This window comes from Crinia signifera, chromosome 2, assembly GCF_055691185.1.
Source record: "Crinia signifera chromosome 2, ASM5569118v1, whole genome shotgun sequence".
In the NCBI taxonomy this organism is placed as follows: Eukaryota; Metazoa; Chordata; class Amphibia; order Anura; family Myobatrachidae; genus Crinia; species Crinia signifera.
In genome coordinates, this window is record NC_139218.1 from 75,399,894 (window position 1) to 75,422,849 (window position 22,956).

The 22,956-nt window shown below is 43.7% G+C and overlaps 1 protein-coding gene across 3 annotated transcripts in view; it reads left to right on the plus strand.

Moving 5' to 3' along the window:
* CTPS2 (CTP synthase 2) overlaps positions 1-22,956 on the plus strand; it is a 232,487-nt gene that overhangs the window by 50,224 nt on the left and 159,307 nt on the right. For all 3 annotated transcript variants that reach the window (XM_083172428.1, XM_083172427.1, XM_083172429.1), the window contains 3 exons: positions 9,813-9,929; positions 19,662-19,745; positions 20,552-20,632. In XM_083172428.1, the coding sequence (XP_083028554.1) occupies positions 9,813-9,929; positions 19,662-19,745; positions 20,552-20,632 (282 nt within the window). The remainder of the gene's footprint in view (positions 1-9,812; positions 9,930-19,661; positions 19,746-20,551; positions 20,633-22,956) is intronic.

A 22,956-nucleotide genomic window follows, 5' to 3' on the forward strand; every position in this document is an offset into this window, starting at 1 on the left:
CAGGAGGAATGCTGCCTCCTGTTGGCATTACTAATGCGAGCTACATCGTATGGTGCAGTATCACATAATCTGCAACACCATCAGTTGGCTGTGCGACCCATGGGGTCATGTATGCCGGCTGCCGCATCTAAGACAAAGGGTCAAGATGTCCCCATCCTCTTATAAAGATTATGGCCCTGCCCCTGCCCATCAGTGTCACACCTCCCTTTTCAGAAATGAAGGCCGTCTCTGCCCCCAAGTGGCATCAGACTGTCAAACATTAACATGCCCTACTGCAATCGATGTTGTAGACCCATACAGCACATGCCCAGTATTGGTCCTGCCCATGCGAAGAGTACCAAACATCAGTTGGGACCTGAATCAGGCCCATTCTGTTTAGTGAGCTGTATAAACTGATGTACAATATACACTAATACCCCTTTCACACCGCACTTGTTAAACAGGATATTGCCGTTTTTTTTTTGTTGTTTTTTTTTTTTTAAAACATTTAAGGTTGCAGTGGGAAAGCACCAGAGTTCATTTACCGGTTAAAGATAACCGGTATTTCAAAACGTTTAAGGCTGCAGTAGGAAAGCGCCAGAGTTCATTTACCGGTTAAAGATAACCGGTATTTCAAAACGTTTAAAAAGCAGAGTCCTACACGTTTCAGAGCCGTTTTTTATGCAGTGAGAATGGCTCTGAAACGGTATTTAGTAAAAACAACAGATTACAGACCTGTGATAGGCTGTCTCCTTCATTCTGCCTTGAAACCTGTTCAGGTGATTAAACAGGTTGACTGATGTGAATGGTATTTAAATGGTATTTAAAACGGTAATCTACTGCAATGTGAAGGCTCAGACCAGTTTTAAATACCGTTTTTTAAAACGTTTAGGCAGTGTGAAAGTGGCAATTTTACTATTAATAGTATTTAAAACTGCAATTAATATACATGCCTAGTATACAGGAAAAAGAGTTGCATGAAGAGTTAATTCATTGTTTTAAAATAAAATTGTTATAGTTCAGTGTATTGGATTGTAAAGTGGGGTATTTGTAATATGACTGATTTCTGTCCCCAGGAACATCTGCTATATTGTTTTTTCCACTATAATAGGAAAAAGCATGAAAACCCATTATGTACTGTATTATGTGTTGTGGGTTTGGTGGTATATATGAATAATTGAAACATTTTGATGATACTTCTCACTTCATTTATAAATGTATTAATTCTGCACTGTCATTTTCAGTTCATAGCGTTTAATTTTATAGCCCGAGGAGGAGGAAAGGAGGAGAGCAGCGTGATTTATTATTAGGAGACTTCATTATTAGGAGAAAACATAAAACGATGAGGCTGAAATATAGATAAATGTCATAAAGTTCTGCTTTTACTCTACAGAAATACTGACAATTGTATTTGCAGTGTTATTCGCAGAGACAAAGCTGTCCTTCACTCAGTATTGCCTGACATTAGTGTGGCATGGGACCAAAATGTTACGGTAATAGCCAGCTGCAGCAACGCCATATATCTGTTACACAATACGAACACAACATCTGTTCCATTAGCAAACTGCAACATGCTAAATTTGAAATGAATACAAGCAGCTTGAAATATTGAATGCATTGTGTATACAGCACAGTGGCTTATTGCAATATCAACAAGGACACATATAGGCGGGTATTCAATCTCCCACCGCTATTCCTAATGGGGGAAATAGCGGCGGGGCCCTATTCAATGCTGTCTTTACCAACAGCATTGAACAGAGATCACGGCAGAAGGAGCCCAACTTCAGAAGCTGTTGGTCCTGTTCTGCCGATACCGATCCCAGATGCAGATCGACAATCCACGTCCGTTTACGCGGACACGCCCACTTTTTGCCAATCGGAGATTAAATCTTGTCTGCCGATTTGCTGTCGGACAAAACGCAAATGGGCCCGGATCACCGATGTCGGGAGTGATCGACAGCCGTGATCCGGGATTGAATACCCCCTGGTAGGGTTGCTATATCTAAAAAAAACGGGACACACTGGTGTGTTTCCTATTTTGAGGACTAATGTACTAATCCTGTACACCCCTCCCCACCAAAAATATATATATTTAAAAAAAAAATACTTTTTTTAAAACATTTCATAATACAAAAATAATACACACATTGGCTGTCACTGCGTCTTCCTTCTCCCCTCCTAGTTTTTGGGTAAACGCTCCTTTCTGGTATACTGTAACTAACACAATGAGAATAATAAAGGAAACTCTTCCCACCAGCATAGCACACACAGCAGCTACTACTGCATCCACAGTTTTGAAGAATAAATGCAATAGGAGCTGTGGTCCTTCTCATCTCACCTATAAAATGAACATAGGGAACAATACATATTTTATTTAAGCCAGGGCTTGACAAATTTAAAAAAAATCTAGGAGCCAGGATGAAAATGTAGGAGCCAGAAAAAAAAAGTGACACCATTATGCCTATTACACATGTCACATACCCATTACACATACCCACATGCCACAATGCCCATTATGCCACACACTGAAAAACCTTTTGCATACTTTACCACAAACCGTAATGCCCATTACATATACCCCACACACCGTAATGCCCATTACACGGTAAACCAAACACCGTAGTGCCCATTACATATAGTACCACATGTCATAATGCCCATGGCATATTATGTCACAGTGCTTCTTACCTACACGGTCATTGCTATAGGTTTGTGGCTTGATGCCAGGCTGGGGCAGACTGAGAAAAAAATGATGGGGGGGCTCTGTTCTCTGGTGCCTCCCTCTGCATAAGCAGCGAGTCCCCATGATGGGTTCTAATGTTCACTACAACAGCCAGCATTGTGGCAGCCCGTTAAAACACGGGAGATGGACAGGGAAAGGCAGGGAGCTGGCAGCAGCGTCTCTGTAAGCAGCGGGTCCCTGTGGCTTGCTATCCTATCAACACTTGCAGCAGCCTTGGGTGCCCCGTTTCAGACACGTAAAAAAGATGGTGCCGCAGTGGGTTAAATTCAATATAACAGCCAGCACGGCGGCAGCCCGGTGCAGAACTCTCCTAGGTGCCGCTGCATCAGAGCAGGTCCGCGGCGCGCCTATTACACGAGCTAATCGGGAGCCGTGCTTGGGCTTTGAAATAGGCGCGCTGCTGACCTGCTCTGATACAGCGGCAGCCGGGAGAGTTCTGCACCGCTCTGCCGGGCTGCCGCCGTGCTGGCTGTTATATTGAATTTAACCCACTGCGGCACCATCTTTTTTACGTGTCTGAAACGGGGCACCCAAGGCTACTGCAAGTGTTGATAGGATAGCAAGCCACAGGGACCCGCTGCTTACAGAGACGCTGCTGCCAGCTCCCTGCCTTTCCCTGTCCATCTCCCGGCAGCCGGGGTTCTGCTTCCTGCCAAATCTGGTCGCCAGTCAGCAGAATCTGGTCGCCATGGCGACCTGGCCCCCTGGTTTTAATTAAAATTAGGTATGAGCAGGTTTGGATCTCCGAGATCTGAACTTCCTGATCCGACCCGGGATCTGAGTCCGGCTCAGGTTTTCCCGCCAGACTTGGATCTCAGATCGAGGCAAAAGTCATCATTGCGTTGTCAGATTCTCACAGGTTTTGGATTCTATTTAGGTTACCGCTTAAAAGCGCCATCTTCACTCCGGCATTGGAGAATGTACTGGACAGACCTGTCTGTGCTGTACTGTGGGGTGGCGTGGTGTGGGGGTATGCTGGTGGTCTGTGCCGTACAGGGGTTCTGTCTTGAGTGCCTTACAGGGGTGCTGTCCTGTTTGCTGTACAAACCCGGGGGTGCTGTCCTGTGTACCATACAAAAACAGGGGTGCTGTTCTGTGTAACGTACAAATCCAGGGGTTCTGTCCAGTGTGCCATATAAATCCTGGGGTCCTGCACTGTGTGTCATACAAATCATGGGGTGCTGTACTGTGTGCCATATAAATCCAGGGGTGCTGGCTGTATAAATCCAGAGGTGCTTTCCTCTGTGCCATACAAATCAAGTGGTGCTGTCCTGTGTGCTATACAAAGCCAGAGGTGCTGTCCTGTGTGCCTTACATATCCATCCTAAATACTGTAAAAAAGAATTAGGGGTGCTGTTCTGTGTGCCATACAAATCATGGGGTGCTGTCCTGTGTGCCGTATAAATACAGGGGTTCTGTTCTGTGTGCCATACAGAAGTGCTATCTTGTGTGCAATACAAATACAGGGGTTTTGTCCTGTGTGCCGTACAAATCCAGGGGTGCTGCCCTGTGTGCCGTTCAAATCCAGGGGTGCTGTCCTGTGTGCTATTTAAAGCCGGTGGTACTGTAGAAATTCAGGGGTGCTGTCCTGTGTGCTGTAAAAATGCAGGGGTGCTGTACAGGGTTGCTATCCTGTATGCCATAAAAATAAAGGGGTGTTGTCTTGTGTGCCATACAAATCCAGTGGTGCCGTCCTGTGTGTTGTAGAAACCCAGGGGTGCCATCCTGTGTGCCATATGAATAATGGGGGGCTTTCCTACAGTATGTGCCGTACAAGGGTGCTGTTCTGTGTTCTTTAAAGGGGTGCTATGTTGTATGCCATATAAATCCAAGGGTGCTGTCCTGTGTAATGTACAAATACAGGGATGCTGTCCTGTGTGCCGTGAAAATCCAGGGGTGCCGTACATTTCCAGGATATGTGCTGTCCTGTGTGCCATACAAATCCAGGGGGGATGCTGTCCTATATGTCATACAAATCCAAGGGTGCTGTCCTGTGTACTGTATAAATACAGTGTGCTGTCCTATGTGCCATATAAATACAAGGGTGCTGTTCTGTGTGCTGTACAGGAGTGGTGTCCTGTGTGCCGTACAAATCTTGTGGTGTTTCCTGTGTGCCGTATACATACAGGCTGATGTACAATGTCATAGAGGGCATGTAAAACTCAAAAGGCAAAATTTTACTCTAATAAACAAAATAAAAAAAATATACGTAAAATTGGCAATATGCCAGTCTCGACATCATGTGGCAAGGAAACCTGTGTTCATGACCGGAGGTTCAGCTTCTCATGAAGATGGAAGCCCTCCTCCTTCAAAAATAAAGCTTGTTAAAGCACAGGAATCAACTGTGCGTTCAGAGATATCACAAATCCCCAAGGCGAGTCCAATGGTGTCCATGCATGCAATGTCTAGGTCTGACCTTTCCAACACTGTATGGGAAGAGGAGGCTATGTCCAACATTTGCACAACCTCTGCAAGTGCTGGGAGGAGCACCGCCAGCCCAGTTGTTGACATTGTGATTGAGGATGTTACTGTAGAAGTACACTAGGATAAGGAGGATATTGGTGTAGCTGCCGCTGAGGAGGAAGTTGACTATGAGGATTCTGATTGTGAAGCGGTTTGGTTACCTAAGGCACCGGTTTAGATAGTTATTGGCCGTGGATGGGCAAAAGACCAAAAAATTCACCCCTTTGGTCTAGAATTATTTCTATCCAAATCTGGACAATAACTGTCAAGCCATATGTAGCCTTTGACCACCTAGAACATCCTCCCTTACACGTCACCTGCTGCGCATTCATCAAAAGTCATTGTCAAGTTCAAAAACTTTGGCTAAGAGCGTAAGCAGTCCAGTGACACATAAATCCCTTTTTATCTGTTGTATCTAAGCATCTGCAATCCACACGACCAAATCCCTCACTGTCAGTTGCCTCCTTAATCAGGAAAATAAGAGTTAGCGAATTCAGAAACTGGGCATAGTTTTGTGAATACAAGATCAAGGTAGTGGTCCTCCTGATGTGTAGAGGCATAAGTCCATTGGGGAGAGGCCAATAGAGGAGTTTAGAGAAAGTAGCAGCAGATTTTGGACTATCAATAGTGATATTAAAGTCACCCATGATGATGGTGGAGATGTCAGAGGATAGCAAGTGGGGGAGCCAGACAGAGAAATCTTGTATGGGTTTCCCAGATGGGTGATAGATAGTTGCAACATGCAGAGAGAGAGGTATATAAGTGAAAGGAGAAAAACAAAAAGTGGAATAATTAGACTGAAGACAGAGAGTGGAAGTTTTCTTGAGGGGGACAATGTAATAGCAGATAATATTAATATTATTTCTGCTCAGTATTCACTGCTGAAAGAGAGGGGAAGGGGCCACAGTTAAGTTGCAAGTATAGTCAGAAAACTGAGGGAGAGACAAGTACATTTACAGAGGAGAAATTCCTCACAGAACTCTCAAAACTGAAAGTGGATAAATCAATGGGGCCAGATGGGATGCATCCAAGGATACTAAAAGAGCTTAAAGGGGAGCTGGTAAAACCAATAACAGAATTATTCAACCAGTCACTAGCTACTGGAGTAATTCCAGAGGACTGGAAAACAGCGAATGTAGACCCACTGCACAAAAGTGGAAGCAAGGAAGAGGTAAGCAACTATCGACCAGTGAGCCTTACATCAGTAGTAGGGAAATTGATGGAAACACTCTTAAAACAAAGAGTTGTAGAATATCTCAAAACCAGCAATTTACAGGATCCAAAACAGCATGGGTTTACTGGGGGAAGATCATGTCAAACAAATCTTATTGACTTTTTTGACTGGGTGACTAAAGTAATAGATCAAGGTGGGGCTGTAGATGTAGCTTATCTAGACTTTAGTAAAGCTTTTGACACTGTCCCACATCGCAGACTGTTAAATAAACTTGAAAGCTTGGGATTGGATTCTAAGATAGTTGAATGGATAAGAGCGTGGTTGCAGGACAGAAAACAGAGAGTTGTAGTAAACGGAGTACAGTCAAAGGAGGGAAAGGTTACAAGTGGAGTACCCCAGGGATCTGTACTTGGACCGGTGCTTTTTAATATCTTTATTGGTGATATTGCAAATGGAATTGAGGGTAAAATGTGCCTTTTTGCAGATGACACAAAGGTATGCAACAGGGTAGACACACCAGGAGGGGTAAAACAAATGATTGAGGATCTAGGCAGATTAGAGAAATGGTCAAGAGAATGGCAACTACAGTTTAATGCCAAAAAATGCAAAATCATGCACTTGGGTCTCAGAAATCCAAAGACTCAATATAGTATAAATGGCACTATAATGGAAACTACAGAGGAAGAGAGGGATCTAGGTGTCACTATTTCAGGGAACTTAAAAGCAGGTAGGCAATGTAACAAAGCAATGAAGAAGGCAAGTCAGATGCTTGGTTGCATAGGGAGAGGTATCAGCAGTAGAAAGAAAGAAGTAATAATGCCACTGTATAGGTCATTGGTACGACCTCACCTAGAGTATTGTGTTCAGTTCTGGAGGCCATATCTCCAGAAGGATATAAATACATTAGAGACTGTACAAAGAAGAGCAACTAAAATGGTGCATGGCCTACATCACAAAACGTACCAGGAAAGACTAAAAGATCTTAATATGTATACTTTAGAGCAGAGAAGGGAAAGGGGGGACATGATAGAAACTTTCAAATATATCAAGGGCTTTAACAAGGTACAGGTGGGAGACATTCTTCACAGGAAGAGGAGCAACAGAACACGAGGACATGCACTGAAACTAGAGGGAGGAAGATTCAGGGGAAATGTGAGGAAGAATTTTTTCACAGAAAGAGTAGTAGATAAGTGGAATAGCCTCCCAACAGAGGTGGTAGACGCAAATACAGTAGTACAATTTAAACATGCTTGGGATAAGCATATTGATATCCTTACAAAAAAATAAGGATCAAATATGGTTTGAGGTAACATGTTTAAAAAAAGGGGCAGACTAGATGGGCCAAGTGGTTCTTATCTGCCGTCAAATTCTATGTTTCTATGAGTGTAAGTTCTGATATAATGTATTTCAAATGATGTGAATGTGGAACCTGTGGTAGAACTGTGTGTGTAAAGGATTGGGATAGTAAAATAATGGTACTTGTTTCCTATCTGGGCGCCCGCTAAGTTAATTGCGCACCATGCTATTCTCCGTAGAGAAATCTGATCGCATCGCATCGTGCACATACACGATATTGAACGATGCGATGCGATCCGATTTCCCATAGGAAACAATGTTAAATGGATTAATTTACCCAAATCAGCATAGGGAAGAATGGTAAATGGGCCAGAAACCCCAAAAAAACCCACAGAGCAGTGGAATGTCCCCCCAAAAGTAGTTGACGCCACCCCGCCATCAACGTGAACCCGAAGCGTGGCGAGCGCAGCGAGCCCGCGAGGGGCGGCGGTACGCGTCCTCCGACCTTTTCATGCCCTACTATCCACTAGGGCGTGGAGTGAGAATAGAATAGTGTAGCGAGCGCAGCGAACCACCGAGCCCGAAGCGTGGCGAGCCCCGCGAGGGGACGCGGATACCTTCACAGGTAAACGCGTCCCTTCGCGGGCTTCCCAGGTGTCCGCGTCGCCATGGACACCTGGGAAGCCCGCGAGGGGACGCGTATAACTGTGAAGGTATCCGCGTCCCCTCGCGGGGCTCGCTGCGCTCGCCACGCTTCGGGCTCGGTGGCTCGCTGCGCTCGCCACACTATTCTATTCTCACTCCACGCCCTAGTGGATAGTAGGGCATGAAAAGGTCGGAGGACGCGTACCGCCGCCCCTCGCGGGCTCGCTACGCTCGCCACGCTTCGGGTTCACGTTGATGGCGGGGTGGCGTCAACTACTTTTGGGGGGACATTTCAATGTTCAGGGGTGTTTTTGGCCCATTTACTATTGTTCCTATGATAATTTGGCTAAATTGAGCCATTTCACATTGTTTCCTATGGGAAATCGGATCGCATCGCATCGTTCAATATCGTGTATGTGTACGATGCGATGCGATCCGATTTCATTACGGTGCCGTACGTAGAAAACCTGGGCGCCCAGATAGGAAACAAGTACCAAAATAATACATATTTTGGTACTGTATTAATTCTTTATATAATGTGTGTGTCATACTTTGTATTCAATTTATATATTTAAATTGTTATTACATTTTAAATATTAAAGTCACACTATAGTGCTTCTTTCCACAACACTATTTGATCAATTACTTCCAGGCACTACTTAGAAGCAGCAAAAACTGTGACTATATTTATATTGAAAATTTGTAGAATGAATATTTTTGTTTAGTGTGTCTAATTATTGTGTATTTTTGTTGCCAATAGAGCAATGCATTCCATAAGGCAAATTTTAGTGATTGGAGGGTGAAAGGAAACATTTGATGCTCATGAGTTTGCATGAGAACTGCCATCTCACTCACGCCATGCATCTCTAGGTACATGGCGTATTGGGGCTAGATCAGTGGTTCCCAAACGTTTTTTGGAATCAAGGTGCCCTAAAAGATCACAATTTTATCAACGACACCCCCTCGGCCAAAAGGTTCTTATTGAGAAATTAAGGAAAATATATGAGTTAAATAAATTGTGTTGATATGTCATCGTTATGCTTAATTATGTAGTAATGGACACGAGGTGGTTCTGTTTGTCCACAAAATTTAGGATTGTCAGCCACAAGTACTGGTTTTGTCAATTACACTGACCATAATTAATTTGAATTAATCTTGAACCACCAACCCGAGGCCCCTGCAAGGGTCCCAAGGAACCCCAGAGTGCCACGATACACAGTTTGGGAACCACTGAGATGGATGTATAAGGCACATCTGTACCTCTGTTATAACGAATGGTAGAGAGGCTTGCATAACGGAATCTTGAAGGATTTGCTAAGCATAAAAGGGTACTTAATTATCTTCTAGGTAATGTACTTATATGTCATATTTAACACCAGCTGTCTGCACCAGACAATGCAAAAAGTAAATGACAACATCTGCTCGTGCTGATTGTGTTTATTGATGCATTTTCTGTACGCAGATCATTTATCACAATGTAGGAAACCTTAATCGTTTGTCTTCTGTTTTTAGCTGGGCGGAACAGTCGGGGACATTGAAGGAATGGCTTTCATCGAAGCTTTCAGACAGTTCCAGTTCAAGGCGAAGAGAGAAAACTTTTGTAACATACATGTCAGTCTGGTGCCTCAGGTATGTATGTTCATTTTTAGCATACCTAATGAATTGATAGACTCAATTTTGTTGTGGTAAAAAAAATAGCCTCTTTGAAACCAGGACACACATTGCACCTACTGATATTGAAGATAGGTATTTTAAGGGACAACCAATTCATATGATAAGGCAGCCTATCACTGGGAATCACAGTACAAAAAGACAGCAAAGTTTTATTTATTGCAAGTCCTTTTTGTTAGAGGCTTTCTTTTTTATACTTGGACAATAAAAATATTCTCTGAGTAGACGTTTATGAAAAGAACAAATTGCTTTGGTTTTGGTGCTCCTAGTAAACAAAATAACACTTCTGGGAGACTCATGTTCCAATGGAAAATTCGGTACTTGTTTCCTAGAACGGCCTCAATCGCGGGCATTGTGTACCTTAAAGTTAAGGTACACGATGCCCGCGATGGACCCGATTTCCTTTTAAATCAGGTCCATTTTACCGTCAAAGGCAAAATCGGGGGCATCGCGTCAGTCGCGCCCACTAACATTGCCCCCGACGCGACCGTTGCGATGCCCGCGATTTTGCCATAGGCCTCAATGTTAAAATATTTTTTAACATTGAAATCGGGAGCATCGCGTCGGTCTTGTGCCATTATAATGGCACAAGATGAGATGGACTTGATTAAGTTCATCTCACATAGGAAACAATGTGAAATGGGCCAATATGACCCATTTCACATTGTATATGGCACCGTCGTCACCCCACGATTGACGCCAACCTGAAGCATGGCGAGCGCAGTGGTGCGCGTCCTCCGACCTTTTCATACCCCTACTATCCACGTCAGCGTGGAGTTGAGAATATAAAGTGTGGCGAGCGCAGCGAGCCACGGAGCCCGAAGCGTGGCGAGCCCCGCGAGGGGACGCGTATACCTGTGAAGTTATACGCGTCCGCTCGCCACGCTTCGGGCTCGGTTTTCTCGCTGCGCTCGCCACACTTTATATTCTCAACTCCACACCGACGTGGATAGTAGGGGTATGAAAAGGTCGGAGGACGTGCACCGCCGACCCTCGCGGGCTGGCTGCGCTCGCCACGCTTCGGGTTGGCGTCAATCGTGAGGTGGCGGCGTTGAGGGGGTAAAATTGGGGGTCTGGGGAATATTTTACATTGAATCCAATGTAAAATAGGGTCCCAGGGACCCTATTCACATTTGATTGAATGTAAAAATCGGGTCGATCGCGTTGGTCGCATCGCATGCGATTTGGTCGCATGCGATGCGACCGACGCAATTTTTCCGACACGACCACCCCAATGCAAATCGGTGTGGCCGTGCTAGGAAACAAGTACCGAAAATTCTATATAACTTAATAGGCACTTGATAAAAGTAGGTCTAATAGAGAATCACAGCAAATGACACGTTTAAAAATAAAAGTGAATTTAGGCTTCAGTAGCAAAGGAGAGATAGAGCTAAAAGATAAAAGTAAAATGCATTGCATAATATTTCACTGCTTTTCCTAAGCAGTTTTGTATAAATATAAAAGGGGGTATCCAATTAGCCCTGAAGAAATATCGAAATATTTTTCCTGATGATTCTCCAATTAGAGCACCTGAAAAAACCCAACACGTTTTCTCTTCTGAAAACACAGATTCAATGGAACCTGTGTGTTTTCGGCAGCCACGGTCCAATTTTTCACTTGGAATCAGGACTGCTTCCGGAATTTTGCTTTACCTGTCTGAGGCAGGTGAATCGAAATCCTCGATAAGCACACGCTGGGTTTTCAGGCTAGATATGCTTTATCACCTATATTGTTTAGAGGTTACATAGTATCTCCCAAAATTGTATCTCACACTTAATATAAAACCCAAAGTACCAATAGCACTAAAATTGGTACACACCTACAGATTTATCTGACCAATCTATCTGGTGGGAACAAAAATCTGGTAATGTATGAGAGCAAAGGACAATCAACCATTTGCTCCCAAATGCTGGAAACCTGTCAATGGTCATTCAGACAAATTAGTTAAAACCATTTAATTTAACAATCATTTTTGTCCATTTTCCAGCATTTGTGTGCAATAGGTTGGTAGTCATATACTAACATACGTTACCAAGTTTATGTTCCCATCAGACAGATTGGACAGACAAATCTGTAAATATGTACCCAGGTGTACCCAGCTTTAGATTTAGGTCAAGAGCTGGTTATGTTAGGAACCCTTTAGCTCAGGCATGTCCAAACTATGGCCCTCCAGCTGTTGTGAAGCTACAATTCCCATAATGCCTTGCCACAGTTTTGCTATTAGAGAATGCTAAAACAATGGCAAGGCATGCTGGGATTTGTAGTTTCACACAGCTGGAGGTCCACAGTTTGGACATGCCTGCTTTAGCCAGGGCCGAAACTAGGGTTTCCAAAGCCCGGGGCAAGGCAGTCATTAAACATTTCTTTTAAACACACCTGAGCTTGCTGCAAGGTAAAGTGTTGCTATGACAATCTTCAAGTATAAGTTATATGCATATTGTTATTCTCCTCTTGAACATAAAAGTTATGCTGATAAATGTATTAAACAGAACATTGTTTTTTTCCCTCATATATGAATAGAAAATATGAATATTTTATATACTTCCCTTGAGGAGATATGTTGTATTCATGTTTTGTTACAGCTATCATTTGTATGTACAGAGGTCTATTGAGAAATGGATTAGGAAGAGTATTTGTTATTGTAGATTTTCATTATAACAAACATTTCTCTCCATGAAGAAGCCAAAGGGCGAGATTTAGTGGGTTGACCGTTTTTGAGAAAATGCGATTTTTGCTCAAATCGCCCTATATCGCAGTTTTTTTAAATCGCATTTTTCCCGCGAATTCGCATATTTAATGAGGTGTGTATTCCGGCATGAAAAGTGCGAGAAAGGGCGATTTTCGGGATGAAAAGTGCGATTTTTTAGTCATGAAAAGGTGCGATTTTTGTAAAATGTGCGATTTTGTGATTAAAAAAAAAAAAAAATTGCCGTGAGGTCCCCCTTCCTGTACATAACCAGCCCCGGGCTCATTGAGCCGGACCTGGTTCCAAAAATACGGGGGACAAAAAGCGTAGGGGTCCCCCGTATTTCTGAAACCAGCCCCGGACTCCTGGACCGGTCCTGGTTCCAAAAATACGGGGGACAAAAAATCTGGGGGTCCCCCGTATTTTGAAACCAGCACCGGGCTCCAACAGCCCGCAGTGTCATGCCACAGCCGGGGGACACTTTTTACACAAGGTCCCCCGGCCGTACCATGAGCACCGTGGCTGTTCAGCCTTGGACAGGGTACCTGGAGGAGTGGGGACCCCCCAAATAAAGGGGTCCCCCCCCCCATGCTTCACCCGTCCAGGGCTGAAGCCCGGGGCTGTCACCGGCATCCCTGGCCATTGGACGCCGGCCTGATAGTGTTAAATTCACATTCCTAACATTGCTTAATACAGGAGAACTTCAAGTGCCAGCAGACCTCCCCCGCATGCTGGGACTTGGAGAACCACAAGTCCCAGCATGCGGGGCATTAATGGGCCCGCTGGGACTTGTAGTCCACCTGTAAAAAGAATGTTAAAATAAAGCACACACACAGAAAAGTAAAACTTTATTACATACACACACACACACATCTCACTTTTACAACCACATACTCACCGATCCAGGATCCAGCGCTGGTCTCTCTGCAGCAGAGCCGGTCAGCCCGCACTATCAGCGGGCTGAACCGGCTTTCTCCGATGCTGCTAACAGCTTCTGTCGCGTTGTCCCAGCGCAACAGAGGCTGAGAGCGTCTTCGGCTTATGCGTCTCCATGGAGACGCATCGCCCAATCACGCTCTCAGCCTGTGTCGCGCTGGGACAGCGCGACAGAAGCTGTTAGCTGCATCAGAGAAAGTCGGTTGTCCCCGCTGATAGTGCGGGCTGACCGGCTCTGCTGCAGAGAGACCAGCGCTGGATCCTGGATCGGTATGTATAGCGGTGTAAAATTGAGATGTGTGTGTGTGTGTGTATGTAATAAAGTTTTACTTTTCTGTGGTGGACTACAAGTCCCAGCGGGCCCATTAATGCCCCGCATGCTGGGACTTGTGGTTCTCCAAGTCCCAGCATGCGGGGGAGGTCTGCTGGCACTTGTAGCTCTCCTGTATTAAGCAATGGCCAGGGATGCAGGCGACAGCCCCGGGCTTCAGCCCTGGACGGGTGAAGCCTGGGGGGGGGGACCCCTTTATTGGGGGGGTCCCCACTCCTCCAGGTACCCCGTCCAAGGCTGACCAGCCACGGTGCTCATGGTACGGCCGGGGGACCTTGTGTAAAAAGTGTCCCCCGGCTGTGGCATGAAACTGCGGGCTGTTGGAGCCCGGTACTGGTTTCAAAATACGGGGGACCCCCAGATTTTTTGACCCCCGTATTTTTGGAACCAGGACCGGTCCAAGAGTCCGGGGCTGGTTTCAGAAATACGGGGGACCCCTACGCTTTTTGTCCCCCGTATTTTTGGAACCAGGTCCGGCTCAATGAGCCCGGGGCTGGTTATGTACAGGAGGGGGGACCTCACGCCAATTTTTTTTTTTTTTTTTTACTTTTACACATATTTTACCAAAGAACCATACACAGATCACATTGATCTGTGCATGGTTCTGACAAAATCGCCATGTTTCTGAGAAAATCGCCAGTCAGGATCAGGTCTATTTATTTTTTGCTATTTAGACCATTTTTTGGGGCGATTTCCAAATTTGCATCTCATTAAAAATGCGAATTGTATATTTTTCAATGGGGAAAACATCTGGATGCGAACTCCGGAGTTAAAAAAAATCGCACTTTCAGAAAGTGCGATTTCGCGGCAAATCCCTCATTTTTTGCAGATTTTTCGCATATCATTAATTATGCGAATTCGGGAAAAAGTGCGAAAACAGACGTTTTTGCGATAAAAATCGCCAAAAACCCAACATCGACCTCTAATAAATGTCACCCAAAGTGTCACGCCTGAGGGCCAGATCTGACCTGGGTTGTGTTGGGTTGAAACCAGAAGAATGAGGAGATGATGGTTGAAAAATAATATTATTGCACAAAGGCATATTTTTATTGAACACCAATGGTGATTGGTGATAACACCAATGTATTGTACTGTGAGGCAATAAAAAACAAAGTTTGTAAATTAGTGCAGTCAAAACTGGAACCGAATGGAGACACAGGAATTCGGCTGGAACAAAATGTAGTTGCAGAAATTGATCTAGAACCAAATGTAGATGCAAAAAAAATTAGGATGTAACCGATTGGAGGCACAGGAATTCAACTGGAATTGAATAGTGATGCAGGACTTGGGCTAGAAACGAATGGAGATGCACAAATTGGTCTGCAACCGAATGTAGATGCAGAAATTAGGATTTAACCGGTTGGAAGCACAGGAATTCGGCTGGAACCGAATGTAGATGCAGGAATCGGGCTAGAACCGATTGGAGATGCAGGAATTGGGTTAGAACCTATTGGAGATGCAGGAATCGGGCTAGAACCGATTGAAGATGCAGGAATCGGGCTGGAACCGAACGCAGATGCAGGAATTGGGCTGGAATTGAATGGAGAAGCAGGAATCAGACTGGAACTGATAGTGACCATCAATGATGGGAACAGTACCATAGTTAGGTCAGCAGGCAAGGCAAAGGAGCATCAGAGGTGACAGAGTGCTCCTGTTTACCGTTGCTGGAATCCCATGTTGGCTGGAACTAGGAATCGATGTTGAGCAGGTACCAGTGATGAACACCATGAGTAGCAGGTGCTGAGAATATAGACAAATGAAGCAGGCACTGAGGAGTATACCAATGATAGCAGATACCGATTAAGGTACCGATGGTGAAGAATGTCGGTCAGGACCGATAGTGGTTCAGAAATCAGCTGGAACCAAAGGAGAGCCAAGTGGCGCAGCAGGATGGTAACTTGTACCAAAAACTCTCAGAGAAAGCATTTCCACAGGAGCTTTGCACAGGATGCAGCTAGGCTGAAGAAATGGAGATTTGGGAGTGGTCTTCTGACTACCTTTATAGGAACCAGTGCCTGGTGATTGGCTGCAGCAAATCAGCTGACAGACAGGTAATGCAGGATTGGCTGTAGATTTGTCATGTGATAGAATCCAAATTGGTTGCGCTCATGTTTGAATTCTGGAAGGCACTCTGGTGTGGTTTGTGTAGGCAAGAAGCCTGGAGCAATTAAATACTGTGGAGAGCTGTGTCTGATGACTGCTGGAGTCAGAGAGACTTGTACAGCGACAGCATGGACAATCCATGAAGATAATTGCTGAATTCAGAATTCACACAGGTAGATAATCAGCACAGAGAGCAGCTTGTTAGTAGCTCTTACCTCTCAGATAGTGAACTCAGCAGACAGGGGACTCATGGTGCTGGTGAGCTAGTTATCCCAGTGAGCAAAAAACTCCCAGGATCCAGGACAGATTGCCATACCTCCCAACATGACCCTCTCCAGGAGGGACAAAATGCTCTGTTTCTGGACTTCTCTCTTAAATTATGAGTGCCATCACCTGTTTAAAACAGGGATATTGACAAGAAAGCTGTTTGAACACAGGTGATGGCAATCATAAATTAAGAGAGAAGTCCTGGAGAGGGTCTTGTTGGGAGGTATGGATAGCAGAGGTAGGTTACCAAATCATATGAATTTAGTCAGGATTGTGACTCAAAGCTGTCATCCTTTGGGACAATAAATCCATCCATAGATTTCTAGAATCTGTAGTGCTGAGCAATAAACCATAGTTGACCTGAGCACCCAGGAATCTATTCATCAACAGACAAAACTGTGGGGCAGATTTATTAAGCTCGTTGAAGTGATAAAGTGTCTGATTTTTATCACCACCCAATCAGCTCCTAACTTGAAAAATGATAGTTAGGAGCTGATTGGCCGGTGATAAAAACCAGACACTTTATCACTTCACCGAGCTTAATAAATCTACCCCTGTGTGACAATATCAAGTCTGTGGTGGGAATTTGAGTGTTCCTCTGTTCACCTGCGCACATTACCTATGTTATTTTGTCATTTTGATGGTCTGGTAACTAGTACCTCATTCAACATTATATTCATGTTTACTAGCACATATAAGGCCATAATCATGAGATCAAGTTCGCTCTTTAATGCTGTTCAATGTGGATAAGCATTTTGTCCAGCTGACCAGTTTATTTCTAAAGCATTGACATGTGAGGCAGCGCTGTTCTTTGGGGTTCATTGTATGACACAACACAAACATGAATGACAGGAATAGAATGGGAAGATGGTCGAGCTCAAGTGATTTACAATCTGGAAATCTAAGGGCCTGATTCAGACCTTTTCGCTAGTCGCGTATGTTCGCAGCCTAGCGATATGGATCATTGGTTAGACAGGCATTCGGTCTACAAGCATAAGGTCGACATGACTGGAGGTCGACATGCATAAAGGTCAACATGACTGAAGGTCGACAAAGGTTATGTCGACATGGTCATTAGGTCAACACAAGCATTAGGTCGACATGGTGTTTTCTTCACTTTTTTGTCCCTTAGTGTCGACACAGTCGACATGGACACTAAAAAAGTGCACCGCGTCCCCTCGCATGGCTCACTATGCTCAGCACACTATTTTATTTACCCACCACGCCCTAGTGGATGGTAGGTCATGAAATACCCCCTATCGACACGTCGGCTCAAAAAAAAGAAAGAAAATATCCATGTCGACCTTTTGACTGATGACCTTCCCCATGTCGACCTAATGCGTGTGTCAACATAATGTCCATGACGCCCTCACCCATGTCGACCTTCATGCATGTCGACCTTCATGAATACCGACCTTCAGTGGGCGACCTAATGCTTGTCGACCTAGTGACCGTATCCCCTCTCGGGGGTTTGCACACGCGCAAACCCTGAACATCGGGGTCGGGGCCTAATTTGGACCCTTACGAATGGGTCTGAATCGACCCCTCAGGTGCATCGATTTCTGTTTCTTGAAATAGACTGCAGCTCTTAAGGCCAATATAAAGTAATGACAGGTAGTATGAAGCATTAGTAATAGACACCTCCTGCTGCATTACAATACAGCAGTGATAGCAACTCCAGTGATTGAAATACTCAACAGGAAAATGATGAACATACTATAAATACATTTATTACAGGTTATATTAAAGTTTACGTGATTTACCTTTACTGGAGTAAACATATAGGAGAACTCCAGTGTTTACATGTTTTCATTCTTAAGCTCCCTTCCTCTTACTGTATGTGTAGACAGGTTGTAGTTTCTTCCCTGTCACCGGCCCACTCTAAAGGTTCACTCTCCACAAAGGAAATAGGGTCATAGAATGTGCCTGTGTCCAGATCACCTCCACCTAAATCATTACACTTCTTTCACCCACCAATACAATTATGTGTCAAGGAGCAAACATTGGCACACAGGAACTTTGAAACATAATTACATCGGCGACCTGCAGGGACGGTGATAACACAGCATCAAGCAGTTCCGGATTAATGCTCTGCTGCGCTCGTTATTCATATTGAGTCTTTCTCCGCTGAGCCTAGTTTCATCAGGAGACCGCAGCAGTGCAGATGGAGGGGCAGGGCATTTTTTTATTTTTTAACGCTATTGATTTTCATTAAAGATAAAAAAGTAAAATTTTCAACAAAGGCCTCACATGAATAATGTGACCAAAAAGAGAATTATTCACCATCCGGTGCTACATATCTGCATGAATGAGTACAGTCACTGCTTACATACAATAAGGGATTCTCTGCACTTTGGAGCAAGGGACTTTCATTTTCAATCATAGATTTATCATTTAAAGTGATCTCTTATTTCAGCAAACAGATTTAAGTTGCAAACTTTTGCTTAAGTCGTCTAAACACCTTGGGTGACGTTTAATAGGATGAGAGATTTGGTAAGAAATCTCCAGTTTTTTTAAAACGGCAATCGTTTACACTTCATAATCAAACTGGTTTTGCAGTGTAAATGATTGCCGCTTTAAAAAACTGGAGATTTCTTACCAAATCTCTCACTTTCTGAATCTCTCATCCTATAAAATTCCCCCCCTTGCACCTAAAAATGTATTGAGTTTGCCAATTAAACTCATTTGAATTCCATTTTATCATACTTCCCTCAGTGGTTGTCATAGTACAAAGCTTTGATGCTATATTAGGGTCTACAGATGGAGCCGCTGTCATGCTTGCGGGGGCTGGTGACAAAATTGCCGCCAGCCGTCAAAAGGGGGCGCGTGCGCACGAGATGCACACGCGCCCCGTTATGATGGTTTCCACCGAACACACCATCGATCACCACTGCACAATGCTGCCACTGACAAAAGGTCGACACAAGCAAAATTAGTTTTTCACATATTTTTATGAACACCTAAGAACCTAAGAATGTCAATAAACGACACCTAAGAACTTTGACCCCCAATTAGGGTTCTGCGTTTCATCACATGGCTTGCTTTAATCGCCAAAGTTCCAGCCTGGTACCTCGTTCCACTAGCACTCGGCACACTTTACTATTCCTAATGTGTGTCTGTCAGTCATCCGTATACTGATTTTAAGGTATGGTGGAAATAAGAGTGATGGAAATATTAAAGCATCACTCTAAAGTAAAGTATACGAACACTTTAGGATCATCCATTGAATTCAGTTAAACTATTTTATTCTCATTGAATACCGCTCATTTTACCCTAGAATAGGCCATCATTTTGTGATATTCCTACATACGTATATTGAATGTGAAATAATAAATTTTAACTATAAATTATTATTTTTTTTTTTTAGCCGACAGCAACAGGAGAACAAAAGACGAAACCGACGCAGAACAGTGTCCGTGCGCTCAGGGGACTTGGCTTATCTCCAGACTTGGTAAACCCAGTATTCCCTATTATAATTAACATGTACAGTATTCCATTTTGAGCAGAGACTTACAATTGTAATGAGGTGTCTTCAGGTGCGCCAAGCAGCCCCTCTCGGTGTGCTCCAGGCCCTCGCTGAGCATCTTTCTCAGTCAAAATGTGCGAATTGTTAGAATAAATAAATCAACTGGAAGTGACAGAACTACTCTGCTAGATTACAAAGATCAATTTGATGTGCGACATTTGTAAATTCACATCCCATTGTCTCTAGTATTGCTTTGCTGCATCTACGATGCTAATAAGATGCAAAGTATACTACACATCTCGGAGCGGCTCAGCCAAACCAGGCGTCCCTCTCTGCATGGCGTATAGTCACATGACTACAAATATAGTTATTCCAAAGGATATTAAATCCTATTCTCCTAATCAGCTGTAAATTGGTCATCCGTTCCTAGGTGTTCGCATAATAAAAATAATTATAATGGCAATATATGTGTAAATGTATTTAAGGACAAGCACCGACTAGAGTAAATCATTTCTATAACTCACTGCACATTATTGATTTTGGGACCATTGCAGTACCCGCACAAGAGTGACAGAAAGGCAACACTAACTACCGCACACACATAGGGGTATCTACTGTAGCTCAGGAATCATCACACAAGTAATTACAATACGATTGCTGTTCAATATACATCAACTCTAAATAAAGCTGTAATTGAAGCATATGCAGCTTCGGATATGTACGGTTGCGCAAACTGTGTAGTGATGAAATCATGCAAAGTGTCCTGATTGCCTGACATTGTCTTGTGACAGATTGTATGCAGGAGTACCAAACCAATTGAGATGGCTGTGAAACAGAAGATTTCTATGTTTTGTCACGTGGAACCAGAACAGGTTATTTATTTTTTAGCATTTGTTTACTGTATTAGAGCTTAATAAATGATAGATAACTCACCGGTGGCCATGCGGGATGCCATTTTTGTTTTTTTTGTTAAAGGGCATTCATTAACAAAGCAAGACTATGCCTTGGAATGGAATGCCCCTTTTAAAAAACCTCCGAGGTAGGTCGGCATCCCTCGCGGTTACCGGACTCGCACCACATTACATCCGGTCCAGTGTATCTAATGTGTATCTTGTAAGGTGTTTTTAATGGTTAACTTCTTACCAAGTTTCTCGTAAACATTTATTTGCAGTATGTGCACATATTTTTACTCTGAGTTATTTTGTGCGGGGTAAATACTGGCTGCTTTATTTTACATGCAATTTAGATTTCATTAAGAACCCACCCCACCCCCGAGTCACGATTTCTCGGCCTGATCTACTGAAATCGGCTGAAATCGGGCCCAAATCGTATAGTGTATGATCTTGTAAGTGTAAGTATTTTATTTAATAACATCATTTTCTACTGCAGATTAAATACCTTTTATATCTTCCTGGGACTTGCATCCTGGGACATTTCCCCAGCTTGTGTCAATGGTGTGACTAAGGTCTTAATGACCCGGGTTATGCTTAAAAGAAATTCATTGGTGGTGGACAGTAGCGCTTAGAGATGACATCATCTCCAAACTTTGACTGTAACCTGGAGACCCAGGTTACTGGTATTCCTGGGTCCGGTGTGATGGGTGACGACCTGGGAATAACCCGGGTTGTCACCCATGTGGGAACCTGGTAAGTACAGAAAACATTAGCTTCAACCTGTTCTTGGTGTCCTGAGTCCAAGCCAGGCGAAAATCAGGGTTTTAAGTCTGAAAGTAAATATACTAAATATCTTTATTTTCACTTTTGAGGTATTAACAAAAGAATGAGAATTAGTAGTACTAATAGGTATTACTTTTAATGGGATTATTGACCTTCGTTTTCCTTGCTATGTTTCCCATGGAACATTGCAATTTAAATTTCAGTTTGAACATACTCAACCCAACTGTAATTCTCTATGCACATGTTATATGGCTTTTAAAGTGCTACCCAATCTTTGAAAAATGCTGTTTGGATTGGTTAGTAGTTTCTGTAGCAGTGCATACCTCCCAACAGGACCCATTCCAGGAGGGACACAATTCTCTGTGCCTGGACTTCCCTCTTCATTTACATTATGATTGCCATCACCTGTTTTAAACAGGTTAATTTATAAGAAAGGTGTTTTAAACACAGGTGATAGCAATCATAATTTAAGGAGAAAGACCAGGAAAAGAGAATTCTGTCCCTCCTGGAGGGTCATGTTTGGAGGCATGGTTTGGGATCTATATAAAGGCCTTGGGGGTAAATTCACTAAGCAGCACTTTTTAAAGTCTTCGTTGGGTTTGAACTTTGGATCTATAGGGTCAGTAATTTTAAATACAAAAAAGGGATGTTTTAATTTCATATACAGTAATTGCCCCTTTAAATCCAGCAGCGGAAACTGCTGAATGTGTACAGTAGCTGCTTTGAAAATCGCCTCTTGGTAAATTCACCGCCTGGTCTCTTTACAGTGATTGTGGAATCTGTGCACTGTTATATCAGATCGGGCAAGAAGCGGATTGCATTTGCTTGTTGCAAAACTTTCCTTTTAATGTTTAGCTTACTCAATAGCTGTTGCATGCTTTAAGGGAATATATTACCGGAGTTATATTAATAACAGATTCCATTCTGACAGACCTGCAGGTGGCACATGCAGTATTTCTGCTACACAATGGGCCTAATTCATATGTGGTTGGAGGTGCAATGGCTGCTGCTTACATGGAAGAAGCAGCGATAGTACTAATGTGTTAATGCAGTACGAGGTGCCTGATATAAGAAAACACCTACTGCTTGCATTAGTAATACCTGCTGTGTCCTAGGATGCAGCATCAATCTATTTGCCCGGTCCTGTGACCCGTGGGCCCGGAAATCTCGGTCATTAGATGCCACCCCCTCACTGCCCCAAACAGCAGCAGACTGCCAATCACTGACCCGTCTGCAACTGTAGTGTGTTCATATGAGCAGTACAGGTCTGGCACATGCAAAATGTACTGGACTCCATCCATACAGTATCTGAATCAGGCCCTATATTTGTCGGTTAACCAAGTTATAGGATGGTATAGCAAATATTCAGAGCATGTTACCATCATCAGAAACTGGTGCATGCAGTTCCTTCAGATTTTAAAGGCTTTCATGTGACAGCGTCACCAAGTCAAAGGGGTCGATCCTATTGGGTCATGAGGATTCACAAGTGCACCGGGTCATGAGGATTCATCACGGCACCG